Raw genomic sequence first — 22,496 nt, 5'->3', positions numbered from 1 at the left:
TTGTTTTTGCTTATCTTAGAATAAGCTGTTTTAACCAACCCTCATTAGGAGAGTTGGTACCTAGTCTTTACCAATAGAGTAAATGTCTAGGGTTCGAGTCCCCCCCTCCCCTACTTTCCTTTATAATGGACTTGAATTTACTCAAAAAAAAAAAAAAAAAAAAAAAAAAAGCTGTTTTAACATTCTTATTCTATTTTAGTTGATTTTTCAGCTAATTTGCGGAAACCTCCAACTTAATTTTCAATGTTTAACTTTTGCTTTTAAATAAGCTTTTGCAAAAACCCCTTTTTAAGTCTCAATCAAAGAGTTAAAATGGGGCAACCACTGCAGTTATTGACTGCAAAAGAAACACATTACTGCTTAAATTGACATTTGTGGTCCTCATGCTATTATTAATTACTGTATATGTGTTTTGATTGTTCACCATATTGGAGCTATTGCCCGCCCACCCCCACCACCCTACCACCCACCCCACCCCACCCTACCCTACCTCACCCGTACTCTGGACAATTTAGTCATTTCTCTCAATTTTAAACACTTTAAGTCATTTCTTTCAATTTTCCGTTAAAATTAACGGAATCGAGCATGTGCTCATCATTACCTTGACTAACGGATTAACGGTATATTCATGAAAATAATCAAAAGTGTTAAATTCTTAGAACATGAGGGCCAAATGTGGTGTTTGTGAACATGGGAGACCAAATGTGAAATCGGTGCAAACTGTAACTCCCCCCATTTAGGTGGTGTTTGCAAATACATTTTGAAAGTGATTATGTGGTTTTTTTTCCTCATAATCTGTTTTTAGGTGTTTGCAAAATCAACTTTTGCTTTTGTTTCTCTTAAAATAATCTGCTTTAAGCTATTTTTTTAAAAGCACCCATAACCCTGCTTTTTCAATTTTAGTTCATTTTCCGAAATATTTGCAAACACCTCCAACTTTTAGAAATAAGCACTTAAAACTAACTTAAATCACAATCACTAACTTCTGCTTTTAAATAATCATTTGCAAACACCACCTTAATATATTTCAAATCATAATAATTAATCAGATTCTAGTGACATTCGTAGATAGCTATTGTCTCCGATTTCTTTTTTGCACCGCCAAGTGCGAAAGGATTTCGTAGACACTCTGTAAAATGCATCGAGTGATTCTAAACGCGGTGAAATATACTAAACACAAACACACAAGAGTGTTTGTTACTGTGTGTAAAATCAGATAAACTCTTTCACTGGTGTATCTCATTTTGTGTAGCATCTCATAGACGGTGAGTATTTAGGTTTAGGGTCGTCTCACATGGCCGTGATTTTTATGTCTTTTCTACTAGTAATAATTTATTTATTTATTTTCTTAATTTTATTAATAAATTACAATTTTACCATCCGACAAATAGACTTTCATAGGCCAATTGCATCAGCTGAAGACTTGCTGACAACTACATCTTTGTCCCAGTTACTATCATTCATCATCCATCTTGCATTTCCAACCAATACTTTCGGGGTGAAAATTTTACAAAATTAAATTAAAAAAAATCATTTTATTTTTATTTTTTATTGTATTTATTAGGACAATAAAGGGGGTAATAATTAAATGCTTTTTGTCTTTTACAAAGTTGATGGCCCCGGAATCTTTTTGAGGTACCACTGCTACATATGGGTGTGCTTTTTCACCTTTTGAATGTATGATTTCTCAAAAGATTTATTCAATAGTCATATTTAGATAGATACTCATCAATCATCATCTCCAAATATATATACACACACACATACACATATACATAATACATACATAATGATATACATACCGAGTGTATGCATTGAAAACTTTTAAAATTTTATTATATGCTTGTACTCCCTTCGATTCGAAAACGCTCTGATGCTTAAGTTAGCCACAGTTCTGAGAAGATCGATAACCAGAATCTTCAAAAAGAAAATCGTAAAAGGTGATTAAAGAATGAATTAATTACATCTAATAATAATTAAGTTACAGTTAAACCTAGCTCTATAAATTAATATAGCCGGCACCAGCAAAATTCTATGAATTTAGCGAAATATTAAATTATCGAGTTAATAATTTAATACATTTTCACCAACTCGGGATGGAATAAATTATTATTTAAGCGAGATTATTAATTTATTGAGTATTAATTTATGGAGGTTCTACTGTACTGTACTTATATGCTAGTTTAATTCAATTATGATTTTGATTGTAATTGGGCTCAAATCTTTGATTATGAGTTTGGACTCGATCGATATATATATATAAAAAAAAAAGGAAAATGCTCTTTACGGTTTAACAATTGCTATTTACCGTTCAAAGCAAAAAACAGTTTATCTCTCTAAAATCCCTAAAATTCGAAAATCTCTCCAAAACCACCACATTCCAAAATTTTCAGAATTTTTTTTTTTCGAAAAACATCGAATTCAACCAATTTCAGGGCTTGGACTTCGATTTTTTCAGGTAATTTCAACACCTACATGTGTTATATGCAATAGGTAACTCGATTTTGCAACCAATTTCATGTTTAAAAGCCCTACAAATCGATTTGTAGGGCTTTTAAAATTTTTGAAAATAATGCACGAACGCCCAAGTCGGGCGTCGGCTGCCTGAACAGACGCCCAAAGTGGGCGTCCGTTCAGGCGACCGGCGCCCGACTTGGGCGTGTACTCACTTTTTGGACGCCCGGTTTGGGCTTTTCCCGGGCGAACCGGCGCCCGGTCCAGGCGTCGGTTCGGCCGGGAAAAGCCCAAACCGGGCGTTCGATTTAATTTTTTTTTTTTTTTTTCTGATTTAAAATAATTTTTTTTTCTGAATTAAAATAAGTTAGTAAATTTAATATAATTTAGTTAATTCAATGAAATTATAATAATTTTATGTTTACAGGATGTCTAATTGGGCGAAAAAATTCGGACTGGGAAAAAGGAAAGGACACCTGATTCGTCCTCCTGCAGATCCGGTGGAGGAGACTACTACGGAACGGGAGGGAAGGACACATAATAGAAATGTTACCAGTTCTAAACATCGTGGGGAACGCACTGGTGCTTTTGTACCCCCACGTACGATGATTGAGGAGGAGACAGAGACAGAAGCCGAGCAGGAGATGGATGCACCCATGGTATATGCATCCGCAGGAGTACGAGTACGATCCACAACTACGCTTTCAGCAGAAGTATCAGTTTCCGGTGCCGGATTTTCCATCCGATGACGATTACGAGCATGTTCCGACTCCGACTCCGACTCCGCCTCCTATCCCGATGGGTGGTACTTTCGGTGGTTCTAATCCTGTCTCGAGGTCCCACACCGCTCCGAGAAAAAAACTTCATTCTCGACCTTGGATGTTGACTGGTGAGACACCCGGTGGACCTAAATACGCTCACTTGATTCCGAGTTTTGGAGCACATATTGCCTACGACATTTGGGAGGGAAAGGTAATACTTATTAATATTAATAAATTTTGTTTATAATATTTACACTTGATTGTGGTATACTTATATATGAATATATCTTTAACAGGGTCGATATATGGTTAAATTACGGTCGCACGCGAAGTGTACTTGGTCGGGCCCCGACGACGATGATTGTGTCTCACTACTAGAGAGTACGGGCTTGTAACCACTTATAAATAAATACCTGCTTGTCGATGTATTACCCAAATGGAAAATTAGATCTGTCCATGCTTTTACAAATTTCTCTTTGTATACGAGCCAAGTGTCTTGGAGATACTCAATCAAATCTGGATAATTCGCGTACTCGTCTATCAAAGCTGTGTAATTCCTGGCGAAATCTTCTTCACACACTGATTTTACCAAAGTTTGCCACGTACCCAGTACAAAAGCCGTGCCACGACGCCTACTATTGCCGAGACATCTTGAAGCACGACGCCCCACATTCATGTTAATGTGCCAAAGACATAAGAGATGAGGTACGGTCGGAAATACATTCTCTAGCGCCTTTATGAGCCCTAACTCTCGATCAGTCACGATGGCACTAGGTAGAGTCTGAGGGGGGAAAAGTCTATTCAGCTTTTGCAACACCCATGTGTAATGGTCTTCATTTTCATGGCGCAAAAATGCGACTGCACCAGTAAATTTTTTCCCGACAGGAGTAACACCAACAATCTCCAATAAAGGCAATTTGTACTGATTGGTTTTGTAAGTACTGTCAAGTAGTATAACGTACGGAAACTTACTTAACAATTCGACAGATTGAGGGTGAGCCCACATCAAATCAGTAACTGCATGTGTTGTTTCATCAGTACGGAACCACTTGTAATAATTATGCTCCTCAAGCAACCCAATCAAATGTTGCATCACTGTACGGTCACCCCTCGATAGTCTTTTCAATTTCGCCTTCTCATTGTATATTTGTTTCGAATAAGCATCGAGACCCAAACCATTTTGTCTCAAGTTAGCCAAAATCTTCTTGGGCGGCACATGACTTTGTGACAGATCACTAATGATCTTTGCCTCCTCCTGAGACAATGCACTCATCCCATGCCCGGACTTGTATATCGGAACATGATTATGCTTCCCGTATACTACTCTGACCTCCCATCTATCATCCTATCGTAGCTCTCCGACAATTTGAAAACCACAGCTTATTTTTTTGCTACCGGTCCTTCTCGGGCGCGCGTCTGGGTTAGTTGATGGACATTATCGTTTCTCCCCGTATAGGTCACAAGTCAGAAAAATCTTTTTTTTAGGACAACTTCTTTTTACTATTTTCACAAAAAGACCTCTTGCAACGAACCTCACCCAAACCACTACCTCATCCTTCGAGTCAAACAACTGAGTAGTGGTAAAATAATCGGTATGATCAACTTCAATTGTAGACGTATCGTCCTGAAAAAAACGTAAAAAAATTGATTTAAAAAAAAAAAAAAAGGTTTCAAAGCCAAAAGCCCAACTCGGGCGCCCGACGGTGCAGTGCACGCCCATGTTGGGCGTGCAGTTGGCCTACAAACGCCCGTAATGGGCGTGCAAGAGCCAACTGCACGCCCAACATGGGCGTGCACTGCACCGTCGGGCGCCCGAGTTGGGCTTTTAAACGTTTAGCCCATTTTTTTCGATCAAAAAGACGGAATTTTTACCTCGTTGTGTCCGCTATCCAGATCTTCATCCGATGAACTTATTTATGTTCGTATATCACACCACTAAGTATGATTTGTGATGAAATCGTCTTGAGAGCGATTTTTTATAGAGAGAGAGAGAGTCTTTGAACGGTAAATAGCAATTTTCAAACGGTAAAAAGCAAATCCCAAAAAAAAAAACCACCAAAAGTTGGGTCACGTGGATTGGAGTGACAGTCACGTGCGAGTGTTGTAGAAAATATTTGAAAAATAAATAAATAAAAACCGGAAAGGCTCGTGTCTTTGTTTCTACGTCGTCTTCTTCTTCCCCAGTCCTGGGTTTTGGTAGGGTAACACAAGGTAGCACCGAACCAAAAAATGACAAGACGTGTCCGTACGTAAAGCAGCCCTACGAAAATGACGTGGCTATATCGCCATCAGAAGAAGAAAAATAAAAAGTTGCACAGATGTGACCGTGCACTCTATTACACGTCACCCCCACTCCCGCCATGCCAACTTGGGATGCCAGCTGTTGTTAAGATGTCAAGATTTTCTCCTCCAGACATATATATTTTCGGTAATTTGTATTTCACCCCCCTTCAGCTATCATTATTTTATAATTGAACCCCTCTTCACCCTAAAATATTTCGGCCTTTCTCGAATTCAACCTCACCCCTAAATATTTAATTTTTTTTTGGCAAATGTATATTTAATAATAATAATAATAATAATAATAATAATAATAAAATTAACATTTCATATATATATATATATATATATATATATATATATATATATATATATATATATATATATGAGTTTTTTTTATTAATTATAATTATTAGAAAGAATTAAGTCAACATTAGGTATTATTTACAAATAGAAGAGTAAACATCAAGAGGAACATATATACCTAGAGCTATAGAGACCATGCATGTAGGCTAATATCACCTTGTGTCTAGTGTTTGACAAAATTAATAGTCCTAATTAAATAGTTATTGGTTGGATATATATATATATATATATATATATATATATATATATATATATATATATATATATATATATATATATATATATATATATATATATTGTTTTTATTTATAAAATCAACAATTTTCTCTTGTTATTTATTGATGATGCTCTTCACTAGGGTCATATATATAAATATGGTCCTACTTGTTGAAATTCTACATACCACAAGATCTCACAATAAATAATTTTCCCAAACTTTAATTTGATCTTATTTTTTTGGAATTGATAGATCAACTTGATATATATATATTTGTATTAATAAATCAAGGGTTTATTAGAGATAACCCCCTTGTTCATATTTTCTAATGAGGTAGATTTAATTAATTTTTCTTTTTTTGAGATACACCCAAATTTGCCAACTTGGCAAAATATATTATATAATTTTCCTTTAATACCCCTGTTTTATTTTTGAACGACATTTATTTCCTTAACTACGTGATATGAGATTTGCTGATACGTGATTCTAAAATCACGGAATAAATTTACGTGAGATCATTGGCCGTTCTATCAAATCGTGTCTATCAAATCGTGTACAATTTTTTTTTGAAGATTTATCCAGCGTTCCATCATTTTAATCGCCTTTGAAGATTTCTTCACCGTCAAGCGGGTATGAATGCGTCTTTTTTCGCTTTTATTTTCGTTGTATGTACAGGATTGTCGTGTACGGTGGTTAGACATTTGTAAGAGTTGTGTTGATACTTGATTCTATTAAGTAGAACGTTTTTTAACAAAATTACGTCGTCATATATACATCGTTATTTTTGGCGGATGATGTTTGTTTGGCAGAGGATTGACAGAGTTAGAAGATGATGGTTCACGCAGATCGGACTAGAGTTGTTTTATATGAGCTTCGTAGTTGGTTTATGCAATAATGGGAATAATTGTCCGTTGTGGTCGAGTTCATGTTTTTTATCCCGATCGATAGTTGGTTTATTTGTTTATAACAGCCGATTTAAGTGTGCTGGGTAGTACATTAAAATATAGTTCGTAGTCTTTTTTAATTTAGCGTATGGATTTTGCATTTTAAGTTTATTTTTGATGATATTAATGTATTATCATTCAAATGTATTTGCAGTTTAATCATTTTTTAGTATTCTGCATTTTTTATTTTGTTTCATGATTTTAGGTTTTTTCGATGGCGAATTTCGTACGGATTTTGTTGAGGTTTGGTGGGTTGGTTGCTATAAAGAGGTGTTTACGATGTAATGGCTCGATAACTTCGGTTAAGTGTAAAACCGTTGTAATACAGTAGTATACTACTATGAATACCGTATGATACTACCATTATCATTTTATTATACTATTATGAGACTATTAATGTACTAGAATTTTTTAACTCGACGTATTATGTTTGATTGTGTTATGATGTGTTTTATGTATTTTATCAAAACCCTAGATTGAAATTATGAGATTATTAATGTACTATTTTATTGGTTATGTGGGAATACTTTACGTTGGTGTTGTTCTCAATGTTTTTGTCATTTCAGTGGTATATTGTTTGTAACACAATTTCATATCACTACTATAACCGTAATATACTATCATAGCAGATTAATGTACTATATTGAAATTATTAATATACTATGTGGTTGAATAATACGGGATCCATAGTCGATTAACGAGATCCATAGTCGAATTAGATCAATAAGATAGTCTATTACATGATATAAGGAAAACTACCCTAATTGATTAGTATTTCAAACAAACATATTATTCAGTTTCCATATATATTATTATTTTTTCATATATATTATTATTTACCTTAATCGTTTTCATATAATAAGAAAAATTACCCTAATTGATTAGTATTTCAAACAAACATATTATTCAGTTTCCATATATATTATTATTTTTCCAATAGTCAATTAACTAAACCCATAGTCGAATTAGATACATGGGATAGTCTATTAAAAGATATGAGATAGTCTATTAATTTTACAACACAAATCCGCCGCCGTCACTTCTCAAATCTAGGGTTTTGATGATTCTTCGGCCCATAGTCGATTAACGAGATCCATATTAAAATTATACCAGTGTGATAGTCTATTAAATGATATGGGATAGTACATTAATACAGATGTAATTCGACTATGCATCTCGTTAATCAACTATGGGCCGAAGAATTATCAAAACCCTAGATTTGAGTAATCCTAGATTTGAGTAACCCTAGATTGGAGCAGTGACGATGACGGCGACTGCGGCTAACAACGATATGACTTCTGGTGGATGTCCTGCCCATCAATTGTTGCAATATCACTGATTTAGTGCTCGAATTCGGTGTGCGATTATAACAGATCTTCAATTACACAAACGTGATAGTCGATTTAGCCAAAACATATCAACAAATCGATGGATGATAGTGATTCAGCGAGTGGCGACGACGTACCTACTGAGGCTTGGTCGGAGTGCTGAAAAATGGCCAATCCACGGCCGTGCAAATTTCTGGTTTTGGGAGGTTTTGCAGTTTTTTTGATAGTGGGTTTGTGGTGATAGTGTTTTAACGGGAAAATAGGGAGAGATTTGATATTATTTCAAAAGGTAAAGTAACGGGATTTGTGGGATTTGATTGAGGGTAATTATGTAATTTAGAAAAGTTTGGGTTTTTATCAAAATGGCAAATTTAAGTTTGGGTCTACCCCTATTATTTGATTGTTTAAGGGGGTTATATCTAATAGACCCATAAATCAATTCATAAAACTAATCTTCTGGCGCGGTTTACGTTTCTCGTATAGTTTGCAAAATATTATAAGAGAGTGTATGTTTACCGAGTATACCTATATTGTTGACTGCGAGTTCCTTAATTCTGGCTCAGTCTTTATTAATTAATCTTAAATTAGCCTTTTGGTTAATTAATATTCAATCTTGTGACATGTATAAACCACCAACTTACCTTAATTTACTATGTAATAATATATGATTCAAGTAACTTGAAAAAGAAGATTAGGGTTTGTCAAATAACCTATCGTTTTCAATGTTTCCCTATTTGGATATAATATTTAAATATAAATTAAATTGAGAATTGAGATACAACAATCATTAAAACTAAGATTATATAATAATAAGAATATCTGCAAGTAGTAATGACATTATTAGCAGTCGCATTAAAGCGAATCTTATCTGAATCATTGGGGGACACACTAATCATTTGTTAATTCAACTATATATTATATATAGTAAGTATTTTTGTTCTTATTCATTTATTCTCCCAATTATTTTATTTTGGGGTTAAATTAATATATTCAGAAAATGTGACACCATCATATGCAAAAATTCAAAGGCAGTCGCAATAATAAAACCGTCTTGTAACTTATATTATAATTTCTTTTTCATATTTAACTCTTTGCACCTCCAATTAGGTTTTATATCTGTGTGGGAGCAGGGTTCGCACATGATTGGTTTTTTCTCAACAATCGATTCATTATTAATCATATTTTTAGGCAGATAATAATTTTTTTAACCAACTCATTAGATCGCGTCAAAAACTTCAACCAATCCATTTATAATGCGTCGGTTGATGGTTTATAATATTATCAAAAGTTGGTTAACCGATAACAACTATATTAATAACATTAAAAAAAAATGTGTGGTTTTCTAAGTGTATATCGAAATTAACAATATAGTTTAGTATTGTAAATTTTTTACAAAATCAAAAAGAAAATAAAAATGGCATAAATCTTCTATACGAGAACTTTGGAATGTGTGTGCTTGGAATTGGTTTGAATTTCAAAATTAATTTTTTTTGGAATCGCTATTAACTATTTTGAACTAATAAATGACTATATGTTGAACAAATGGCATTAAGCCGAGTGTGCATACTTTTACTCCAAATTTTAGATTTTTTGTAAGTAAACTATGTGGTTGGTATACTCATCAACCGACCCACAAAGATTGAGTCGGCATTAAATTTCGAATTTGAGTAACATTGATTTGTCGGATAGATCGATTTTTAGACCGATAGTCGACCGACTCTCCCCACCCAACCCTATATGGCAGTATTCATGAATTGACTATAAAGCATCATACTATTAATAAGCTTGGAATAATATGCTTTTTATAACTTTTAAATCACGAAAGAAGGAATATCACTCATATGTAAATGGATATTAATAAATTTAATTATTAAAATATGTAATGGTGAATCAAAAGGGAAAAATAAAAAAATAAATAAAAAAAGTGACGCAGCCTAGTCGGAAAAAATCAAACAATATCTGATACCTTAGATTTGTCTCCCCACAAGACTATAATATTAAAACTGCATATTTAATTTGTTTATTGAAAATACATATTAATATTAAATAATTTACCTTACAAAACATTTTAAACTGCTAAAATTATATTCAACGTGATATTAGAGACAAACAAAACAAAAAAATTGTAATTAACGAATTTCACAACCACCCACAATTATTAAAAAAAAATCAATTTATTTATACAAAATAATATTTTGAAGCAATTATTAGGTCAAGTTGCAGTGAAAAATACTATATAATAATATAGCAGAAATTTATACAGTACGAGTCTTGTATGAGGCCCCATTTCCTTTTTCAGTAATTATTATTAATTAACAATTGAGATTATTATTCGAATTTGCTTTCATGCAAAAATAATAATAATAAACTAAAAAAAAATTAATTTTTTTTTTTTTTTTTATTAAGATCTTGATCTTGTGTCCTTATCACAAATAAGTCCTTAATCCACTGATTAAGTACAATATTTTATTTTGCAAAACTATTGTCGGGGAATAATGAATGATTAGTTCATTGATGATTTGACTAATTAAGACGATGTTTTATGATTATTATCTGCATGGCGGGTAATATTGCATGCATATGGAGTATTATTTAAGAGCACTTAGTAATTATTAACCACGTGATAATTAGCATATTGCAAATGTTAATTAGTATCAAATGGCATTATATAGTAATTATTAACCACGTGATTAACGTTATAATTTACTAGCGAAAACTCGAGTTAAAATACAGATTTATCTTTTAAAGAAAATATATTTTATCTTGTACTTTATATTATTAGGCATTTTTGAAAAAAAAATGTCATACATATTGTGTACTTAATAATTAATATTATTAATTTTTACTTTATGGGGGTAGTTTGCTTAAAAAGATAAATTATAGGGGTTGTTTGGTAAATTAGTGAGGACTTTTTTTCTTAGCAATTAACATAGGGGTGTTGAATACAAATAAACCTTAATTAATAATTAATAATATAGAAAAATATTTTATTCAAGGGGTAGTTGGGTTGTAAAATCAATATTATGGGTTCTGAGGATTATTTACACTTTAGACCTTTGATTTGCAGGAAATGTTGAATTAACACTACTTTTTTTATTTGAGATAAATAATTGAATGATTAAAAAAGTCAAAAGAAAGACAAAAAGTTGACCATGAACAAGGAATATATATGTATACTATTTAGAGAAGCCCACAAATAATGCGATTTGATTTATCGTATCACATAACTCCAACTATATCAATTCAAAACTTTAGTTGTTTGAAAAAACAAAGTATTTTAATGATTGAGTATTATTGTATTTTTGGTGTCCAAAAGTATATTTTTTTTGAAATGTGTGGCATGAAAATACAAAAAGAAGTACATATATTGGTTCAACACACATATGTTATATATAACATACAATGGAACCTCGATAAATCAATACTCGATAAAGTCAGTTGCGAATTATTATCGACCCATATATAATGATCAGGCTGGTAATAGTTTTCTGTTTTCAGTAAAATTGGAACGCCGGGTCGGATAAATAATTGGTCAATAATTGCCCAATCCGACTCATGTCCAGCTCGAACGTAACTATATCAATGAGTTGATATCGAGTATTTAAATGTATCACCAATTGCATTGTTTTCTTAATTAATTAACTAAAAAACAATTTATCACAAGGATATTTTGATGATTTACTATATTTTTACTATAACCTATGCACGTTTATTAATTTTCTTAATATATGTATAATAACACAAAAATGAAATATAAAATGGGACGGAGGAGTATAAATTAAGTTGTTCAAAAATTAAATTAACAGTAAATTACAACCATCTCCCTGAGGTAAAGTTAATTTCCGGAAAAAAAAATCCTACGTCTTTAGAAATTACATTCAGACACCTCGAGTTTGTAAATTTCTTTCACTCACCCCTACAAAAGGGTGTTAATCTAAGAAATTTACAAATTTCAAAGGGGTGGATATAATTATAAAAATATGAGGAGGGTTTTCGTAAATAGACCTTACTTCAGGGCTGATTGTAATTTACCCTTAAATTAATCTACACACCTAATTTCACGCGCCAAATCCAAAAAAAAAAATAAAAATAACACGAGGTAAATATAATTTATCTACTTTAAGAAATGTGGCAATGATTAATAATAATATTCCAAGTGCAGTTTGCACATGTATAAGCTGATAACTGTTGCAATCGTAAATACTTGAAGTAGAATAATGGTACATACAAAATTGACTGCTACTTGTACTATTTCTATTCATAAAAGAAAATAAAAGAATAAAAACGTTTTTTTTTTTTTAAATATTTTTATAGAAACTAATAATTGAAGTAAAAGAAATGGTGGAGAACGAAAAGGATACTGTTTGCCCTTTTATAGATATGCGAGAACGAAAACGATACTTTTACAAGATGCTACACCTAATGAAAAATATTGGGCAATTTGACACAGTACGTCTGTACAAACAACTATCGACTACACACACAGATATACATGAGTAATGTGTTATTATGTATAGATTAATAGTACATGATCATATGTCGTATTTTATCGGGTGCAGTATCTACAAAAACTGGGCACTTAACTCGTACAACAATTAATTTCCACCGGTCGACACGACCAAATTGTTTTGGAATGATGATATGTATATATATATACTAGTACAATTCGATATATACACTTAATAGATCTTATAAAAATATAAATAAAATAAAACATAAAAAATAAATTACATCTACTAATATTTTAACCATAAACTAGTACACAATTACACAAACATAAATGTAAAATTTATATTTTAATAAATTGATCTAATATAATATAATATAGCATAGCATAAAATAAAGCAAGAGCAGACAAGGGTTGGAATAATGGAAAGGTGGAGAAATTAATTCATGTGCCCTTTAATGAAAAATTAAAAAGAGCTAGAAATATTTTCTCAATTCAAGAAAATTAAAATTAAAATTAAAAAAAACATAATTAAAATCAATAATTCCAGAACAAGGTTTCGAAACAGCTAGAAATTCCACCATCATCATCAATAACCCCACCACCACCAGCCCACGGCGGAGAAGGGTGCAAGTCCAACGTCCATCCCTCCACCGCCGCGTTATCAATGTACACAAAATCACTCCTCAGCCCCACCGAGTCAAAGTACGACCCTAAACTCGGCAACTGGACGATTTCACTCAGTTCCTCCTCCGACTCAGTTGACAGGTCAACCGAAGAAACAAGAGACGACAGCGACGAAGAAGACGATGAAGTTGTCGTCGACGGCGACGGCAAATCATCGAACTTCTCCATCGCCGCCGCCTTCGCGGCGGCAGCCTGGACGTCGCGGGGGCTGAGGGAGACGGGGCGTGGGAGGGCGGCCGCTAGCTCTGGGAAGTTGAGCGTGGCGGAGGCGCCCTTGATGCTCAGCGCCGCCACGTCGTGCGCACGCGCCGCCATTTCAGGGGTGGGGAAAGTGCCCAGCCATATACGCGATTTCTTGCGCGGCTCCCGGATTTCGGAAACCCATTTTCCCCAGCTCCGCATTCGGACTCCCCGGTACACCGGGTGCCTGCTGCTGTTGCTGGCGGTGGCGGTGCTTTCTCGAATCCTCTTGATTTTCTTCCCGGATTCCGGCGCCACCGCCGCCGCCGCCTGCCCCTTCGCGGCGTCGTCGCGCTGATGCAGAGATTGTGTTTGGGATAAAATTAATGATGATGATGATGATAATAAGTTTGAGAACAACTCGTTGTCGCCGGAGCTAGTTTGAGGCGGCGCAACCATGACTTACTATATATAGTTTGAGGCGGCGCAACCAGTTGTTAAAGAGTGTGTGAATATATATGTGATATTTTACACTTCCATACTAGGAAATGTACTAAATACAGTTGTTCCTCCAAGAGAGAGAGAAAGTAGAGAGAGAGAGAGAGAGAGAGATGAAGAGAGAGAAGTGGTTGAATTAAAAAAATGATTTACAAAAAGATTTAATTTAGTAGAGAAATTGAAGGAATATATATAGTCCATATATAGATGTTATGGACGTAAGGTCATAATCACCAAGAACACTTTTACTATCTTATTACAAAACTATTAATATTATTAAGGGAGTAAGAACGGCGTACATGCAATTAGACCTAACATTAGGGGAGGAAAATGTAATTTGCTAAATTTTTAGGATTTATAAAGCTAATTATAAATCTCAAAGAGGGCCGCATGCGTAATTTTATAAACTTTAGAGGGGGTCTGACGCTAATTATATCTAACCTCAAGGGTACTAAGTGTAATTTACCCATAACAATATAACACATGTAAACATATTATTGTAGATGATACATCCGGTGAAATAAATCGGATGATCTTCATTGCTATCTTGTGACTATGTTTATGTTGGGAAAAAATACAGTTTTGTCCCTCAAGTTTGCACTTATTTCATATTTGGCCTCCATGTTCATAGAAACCACATTTGGTTCCCTTATGTTTCAAACATTCAACACTTTTGGTCATTTCCGTCAATGTTCCGTTAAAACTAACGGAATCAAGTGTGTGCCTATCACTGTCTTAACTAACGAACTAACGGTAAATTGACGGAAATGACCAAAAATGTTAAATTATTGGAACATGACGGACCAATTTTTTTTTATGAATATGGAGGACCAAATGTGGAATCATTGCAAACTTGAGGGGTGAGAACAGTAATTTCCCATTTATGTTGAGATTTTATGCAAACTTTTAGTTTTACAAAATTATTTTAATTTATTTATAAAATTAGTTTTTGACCCATCCCCTAAATAAATATATCTGACAAGAGAAAGAAATGAAAAGAGGCAGTAATAAGTTTGACCTTTCACCTGTGTGTGTACCCTTTTCTGCTTGCAAATTTTCCACCATTTTTATTGTACTCTGACACACAACACACAGTGATTATCAATTATATTCTCATTCTTGATTTATACCACACTATGCACAAATATACATATGTATATAAACATTGTAAGAATAAAATCAACCTAATTAGTTCGAACTCAATCGAAAAACTAATCAAATCAAGCTCAAACACGATTTTCAGAACTCGATAATATTTCAAATAAACTTGAACAACCATTTATTCAGCTCGACTCGATTCTTTGGCACCCGATATCGAAGTAGACGCAATTATGAATGACATGAAAAAAGAAAGCCTCAAAATATAAATCTAATAACATCTAAAAATAAAAATAAAAAGTTAATTCTCAATGCAAATAAATAAACATGCAAAAAACGCTTTTAACCTAAAAAAAAAACATGTCAAATTTCAGACAAAGAAACCACGATTTATGTTCTATATATTATTATTATATATAACTCAAAAAACAATTCGAATCTTCGCAGAGTCCTCACGCGCCGGCAGAACCTTCCAAGTGCAAGGCTCGATCACATTGGATACAGGGCAGTACCCGGCTAGGACCTCCTTATCCGCCGTCCCGATTTCCAGAACCGTCACGTCGATTGGCGGCGGGTTGTGTCGTCGGATCTCCACTGCTCCGTTCATCTCCGACGCTTCAGAAGACTCGTGGCTCTCACGCGCCGCCGTGTTCTCGTCGTCCGACGCTTCATTAGACTCGTGGGGTTTACGCGCCGCCGTATTTTCCTTGGCCGGCGCTTCAGAAGAGTCGTGGGGCTTACGCGCCGCCGTGTTTTCCTTTTTCTGTTGTTTGGAACCGTAGAACCAAGAAAGAAGTCCCATGATTTTATCAACTGCCGCAAAAATCGAAACAGGGTTTTAGGGTTTTTACAAGTTGTGTCGATTTTTATAGGGGCTCTTAATTTATTTATTTATTAATTTTTAAAAGAATTGTATTTAAATAAGGATTTGATTGATAATGTAACTTTCCTTGCAAGAATAAAATTCCTATGATACTTTAAAAGGATTTTAATTTTCTCCACGAAAAGGGCAAAAAAGAAAAGGTAAATTTACCTTTTAAAATGATATAATAATATATATTTAATATTTACACAAACATAAAAGCTATTTTTTCGTAATTTGACCATACATCAAAGGGTGGCCGCAATTTACCATATATAAAAATTTAAACAATTATTTTTTTTTGAACTCCATGTGTAATTTGTAAATAAGTGTATACCTGGCAATTGTGTGATGCGATCTCTTGTGTATCATAAGATTTCTTTACGAAAGCGTAAGAAAACTCTTCTTTATTATTTCTCTTCATTCTAAAACCCTAGCACAATACGACTATTTAAAGAGAATAAAACCCTGGAATCCTAATCTAACTAGGAAAGATAATTACCTAAACTAATAAAATACTTAATATATATCCTAAACCTCCTAACCCTAAACCCACGTATGGCTATATTCAATATAAATATACTATTCTAATTAATTAATAATAAAATACTAACTAACTAATAATTAAATAATATAATTAAATTGTATGTCGTATCAAACCACCCCTCTTGAAATGAACCTTGTCCTCAAGGTTCCAATAATTGCAGCTCTCTCTTTTGCGCTTCCACCTGTGTTTGACTACATCGAATTGCGTCCCGAGTGAATCCGAAAAACATGACGAACGATCAAGATTTTTACCACATTGTTTAGGTTGATCGAACGAACTCCTCAAGGCTTTTGGAAAAATTTTCAATATTTTTCCCGATAAATAAGCCTCTTCAATTACCTTTTCAGATTCCGGTTCATTCACAATCACCAATTCTTGTTCGTCTTTTTTCCTTTCAACAACATGGAAATCTCCCAATATCCATAGTAGCTCTTCGCTCTCCTCTCTGGTTAATTTCTCGTCTTCGTCCCACTTTATCTCAGTTGACTCCGATTCTTCTTCTTTCGGCTCTTCGTCCCACTTTATCTCAGTAGGGTCCGATTCTTCTTTTTTCGGTGAACTCACAAAAAATTGAGGTTCTTCGAAAAAGTCATCGTCGTCCTCTTCCTCTCCCTCCGGCGATAGGCTCGGCAGCGGCGGTGGTGGCGTTGGCGGTGATGGGCGGCGGTCCCTTCGGCTTTTGTGATGGCGTTGACGTCGTCCTTGACTTTGTTCAAGCAATTTCTGAAAATCAATCCGTAATCTCTCTACGGATTTCTCCAATCGCTCTAACCGTCTTGTTTCGGACATCATGATTTTCATAAAGTTTTGATGTGATCTCAACTTTGCTCCAGCTTAGCTTTGATATAATCTCTGCCTTGCTAACGAAGCGTTGGTGTTAATCGCAACTTCGCTCTGATACCAATTGATGCGATCTCTTGTGTATCATAAGATTTCTTTACGAAAGCGTAAGAAAACTCTTCTTTATTATTTCTCTTCATTCTAAAACCCTAGCACAATACGACTATTTAAAGAGAATAAAACCCTGGAATCCTAATCTAACTAGGAAAGATAATTACCTAAACTAATAAAATACTTAATATATATCCTAAACCTCCTAACCCTAAACCCACGTATGGCTATATTCAATATAAATATACTATTCTAATTAATTAATAATAAAATACTAACTAACTAATAATTAAATAATATAATTAAATTGTATGTCGTATCATTGTGCTGTATAATATGGCCTTCAATTATAACTTCATGTTTAAAAAAAAATCATTGTACCTTATTATTCTTTGAAATACCACTAAAATAATAATTAATAAAAAATATTCAATATTAATCTATAAATAATAACAATATTTACATATATTCAAATTAAACCTTTTCTTAACTGTAGTTCAATCAAATCATATCATCTAAATTTGATGCTTCTTTGAGCATATTGGTATACATTATTCTTCAAATATTTAATACATTAATTTGCAATTAAAAATAAATAAATAAACTTTTTTTTTAATTCAGATAACAAGTTCATTACTAAGCAGACAGCCTCATAACTCTATTATACCAAATTGAATGAAGCACCATATGAAATAAATCATATTTCAAAGGTGTACTATGCCAAAGAAAATGCTGCCTCACTTGCGTAACCCTACGCTGCATCTCAACGTACCTACTCTCCGAAATCGAGACGAGTATATTCTTCAAATTCGGAATATCCTTCTCGAGAACAAAGACGGCAAACGACTCCCAATCCAAAATCTCGAAAAACGGAGGGACGAAATTGTCCGACAAAATCACCGGCACGCATCCGTTCACAAGTGCCTCAACAACCCTAGGGCTATTCACTTCGTAGCCCTTGGCGCATATGCAATACTTGCTATTCTTCATGTGCCAAGCGTAGCTATCCTTTTTCAACCGACCGAAAATCTTCATATCGGGATCTTTATTCTCCCAATATTTTAATAGTATCGGACGGAGATAACCGTGCATTTTACCCGCGAAAAATGCGAGAATTTTTCGGTCCGAGGGAGGGGCGCCCCCGATTTTCGCCAGTGGCTTTTGAGGCGAGGGCACCTTTGTTTCCGGAAGGGAGACGTCGTTTCCGAGTCGGAAGCCTTCTTTGATATCGGAATTGCATAATGCGCGTATGCAATTTGCCATGAGTTTCCTAGTCTCTATCGGTGCCTGAAAGGAACATAAATTGATGTAACATGTAAGACCTCGTTTGGTTCAATATAAGATCGGCGAAGATAAGATTAAATAATAATAAGTAATTTGGACTCAGAGAGGTCCAATAACTAATTAATCTTTCAATTAATCTCCCATTCAGCCAAGATTAAACGCATTTTTTTCTGCAATTGACTAACCAAACATCCAATAAACTCAAATTATTTAATTAATCATAGCAACTCTCACCACCCAAACAAGGCCCTAATTTTTTTTTTTTAAATTTGACCCAGTTTTATAGCCCAGTCGAAGAAGATCCGATACCTAATACATAAGGGCAAAATTTTAAGGCATTTCGGACCAACTCGAAAGTTATCGAATTTGACCAAACACCAAATCGGATCTAACTATGTAATAAATCACGGCTTACACTCCCAACCGAAGAAGGGCTAAATCATATATCTATATATAGTACCAATAGCAATGAAACACACAGTATACAAATATATATATCATCAAAATTATCTATAATTTTCGATTTTCGTGTGTGTTCTATGTGGAAAAAAATAAAAAATAATGCATAATTACCCAATCATGGCAAGCGACGAGGAAATGGTCCATCCCATCGGTTCTATTCCAAAAGAGGTACCTTCCTTTGATTGCGTCGAGGTAGTTTTTAAGGTACATGTTTATTTCGTGAAAAGAGTGAGAATCAGGGACGTATACGTAATCCACCAATAGTTGAGAGCTAAACGGTAAGTAAAACAAGTGGGCTTGTAACGGATCGTTGGTCACAAATTGTTTACTTTCTTCTAGAAGCTTCATGAACCACCCCTCGGAAGCGTATATTCCTTTGAGCCGTGGCTTATGAAAAACGGGTTTTTTACCGTCCTTGTAGATGTAAATCTTGAGCTTCTCTTCCATGATTTCGTAGCTCCTGCATTTTAAATATGAAAGAAAGTTCAATAATAATAAAAAAAATTGAAATTACTAAAATTGAAAAATAAATTTGTGAAATTTCGACCTTACAAACGAGGAGAGATTCCGATAAATAGGGGCATGTAAGATGGGATGATTCCCGATGATTGGTGCATTCGCAATTTGGATTCTTGCTTCTAATAATTCTTGATCGGCTTTCGAAGGCCAATGTGGACTCTGCATAATAATACGATTTTTCTCTTTATATATATACATATAAAATATATATTTCAATTTCTTAAACTAGTTAATAAAAGCTCAATGTACCTTTGAAAACGAAGAAACACGACTATGGATCAACGTATCCTTCATCTCGGATACCGATAGCACCGACGGAACTTCCTTCGTCGGAGGACTTACAATAACATCACTCTTCTTCGATTTCTCGTCATTTATTTCATTATTAATTATAGGAGAAACCGATCGAGAAGGCGAAATCGCGGGCCCCGGTGAAATATCCGGGCTTGTGGGCCCGCCACCAATTCTTGAATTCTCGGGCGGAATCGAAATTGAAATCGAACCGTTTTCTCCGAAACTAAGAGACGACGACGGACTAATACTACTAATCAAACCAACTTCGTCTTCGTTCGATAATTCATACGAAGAAGATTCATCTATCGCATTTTCCGACTTTGTCACTGACGTCGAGTTATTTCGATTATTATTATCGAAATGGGATTTGCCAGAAAATAACAAGGAGAGCATGCTTCGATCCCTATAGGGTAACTCAAAATGCTTAATTATTAAAACTGAGGCAAAAATCAAACCAATCAGCCATATTATTCTTTTTGTTTCTACTTTACATCTGTGGTTGAAATATTCGTTACCCATAAATATTAATCCCCAGAAAACAATTCAAGAATCGAAAATCCAGTTGATTAATTAATTAATCAATCAATTAATTAATTAATCAATTCTCCTGCAAATATACCAAAAATTCATAATATTCAGACAAAAAATTATGCAGTATACGACGATTAATTAAACAACAAACAACAATTAATTATAACATAAAAAAAATTGAAGGGCAGAATCAAGAATTAAAATTGAAAAAAAAAAGAGAATTTAATTGAATTTATTACCTTGGTTGAATTTGAAACGCAGGAACTGAAATTGGAGGAAGAAGATAGATACAGAATCTGATTGTATATGTGTAATGACGTATTAGGGTTTGCCATGCATTGGGGTTGCCGCAAATATAAACTTTCTGGGATCTTACATGTGTAACAATGGCGTCGGAATTTGCTTACAGGTTTAAGTTTCTAGTTGGCTGTTTTTTTCTCCGATAAACAAACAAATAAGAATTAAAATATTGAAATTAATTAAAAATAATGAAAAAAATAAAATTAAAAAATCATCAAAATAGCAAAGATTTTGCTTAAACGCCACTCTTTTGTATTTATTTGATATTTTTTTTGGATATTTATATATATTAAATGATTCATCTTCTTCCTCGAGATTGGTATACAATTAAATTTACAACCTCAAAAACACCAAAAGGGCAAAAAGGGGAAGAAAATTAAAATTTTGGTCCATTTTATTATTAATATTCCGGAAATATATTGTTAATCTGATTTTCTTTCTCTTTTTTGAAGGTATGAAAGGAAATCATTGACTAAAATATGACATAATTGTGAAAATTTCCTTATAAAAGGAGAATCCTATTCTAATGATTGGATTTGGAATCTTAAACTCTGATATATAATTTGAAGGCAAAATGAGTTTTTTAGTCCTCTAAGTTTGCTAGTTGAGAGTTTTAGTCCATCATGTTTCAAAATCAGAATTTTAGTCCTGTAAGTTACAAAAGTTGAGAATTTTGGTCCTATGACCTGCTATAACAGGTAATGTGATGGTTAGTTGAATGAGTTGGCATTTAAAATATTAAAATAAATAGATTAAAAATAAATTAGGTGATGTGGCTAATTAGTTGGATGGTTTTGGAGAAAAAAATAATTCTCAATGTCAAATTCACCAAAATAATGAGGAAATTTTAACATATTAAATTTGTATATTTAATTTTTTTTGTTATATTTGCAATAAAGAACCACAATAAACCCATTGAATAAAATCTACAACTATATTTTTATGAAGGAAATAAGACTAACTAACGTGTAATTAATATTTCTTAGTTTTTTGATAAAAATAATAATTAAATTAATATTTATCTAAATATTTCATTTTTTTACAAATCTATACTTGGTGATTACAATGAAATTGAACCAACAATTAAATTCAACATAAAACCGAAAAAAAACCTTTTATTAAACCTTGTTGTAAAGTTAAATGACATGCACAATCATAATTAGTATAAGAAATCAAATACACATTTAAGAATTAGCCAAAAAAGAATAAAATATATTCAAAACTCTATTAAATTAAATATATCAAAAAAGTATTCTAGATCCTCCAAACATAAAATACATTATCAAACCAAGAGTAACAAATATCCATAACGAGTAATAAAATATAGTTAATTAATATTTTTAACAATTGAAAACTATGAAATATTAATTAAAAATAGTTACTGCAAAAATGCTTATTTCATTCATTAACGAAAAATTGATGGTATATTTTATTTCCCTTCAAAAATTTCCAACTCATTAGCCACATCACCTAATTTATTTTTAATCTATTTATTTTAATATTTTTAAATGCCAACTCATTCAACCAACCATCACATTACCTGTTA

General features: G+C 33.4%; 3 protein-coding genes across 3 annotated transcripts in view; 1 reads left to right on the top strand and 2 right to left on the bottom strand.

Annotated features, from left to right (window-relative positions):
• The window catches only part of LOC148770834 (carotenoid 9,10(9',10')-cleavage dioxygenase-like), a 33,084-nt gene that overhangs the window by 3,781 nt on the left and 6,807 nt on the right, over nucleotides 1-22,496 (top strand). The window lies entirely within an intron of this gene.
• LOC105967022 (ethylene-responsive transcription factor TINY) lies at nucleotides 13,212-14,328 on the bottom strand. The gene has a single exon (XM_088818160.1). It carries the CDS (start codon nucleotides 14,121-14,123, stop codon nucleotides 13,335-13,337), a length of 789 nt encoding a protein of 262 aa, XP_088674286.1. The 5' UTR covers nucleotides 14,124-14,328; the 3' UTR covers nucleotides 13,212-13,334.
• LOC105967021 (putative glycosyltransferase At5g03795) lies at nucleotides 18,092-21,204 on the bottom strand. Its single transcript, XM_088818159.1, has 5 exons — nucleotides 20,890-21,204; nucleotides 20,075-20,726; nucleotides 19,854-19,984; nucleotides 19,418-19,766; nucleotides 18,092-18,847 (listed from the first exon to the last, which is right to left on the bottom strand). Exons 2-5 carry the CDS (start codon nucleotides 20,636-20,638, stop codon nucleotides 18,197-18,199), a joined length of 1,695 nt encoding a protein of 564 aa, XP_088674285.1. The 5' UTR covers nucleotides 20,639-20,726; nucleotides 20,890-21,204; the 3' UTR covers nucleotides 18,092-18,196.

This window comes from Erythranthe guttata, chromosome 5, assembly GCF_056151865.1.
Source record: "Erythranthe guttata isolate IM_541 chromosome 5, IM_541, whole genome shotgun sequence".
In the NCBI taxonomy this organism is placed as follows: domain Eukaryota; kingdom Viridiplantae; phylum Streptophyta; class Magnoliopsida; order Lamiales; family Phrymaceae; genus Erythranthe; species Erythranthe guttata.
This window is presented reverse-complemented; position numbering and strand designations above follow the sequence as displayed.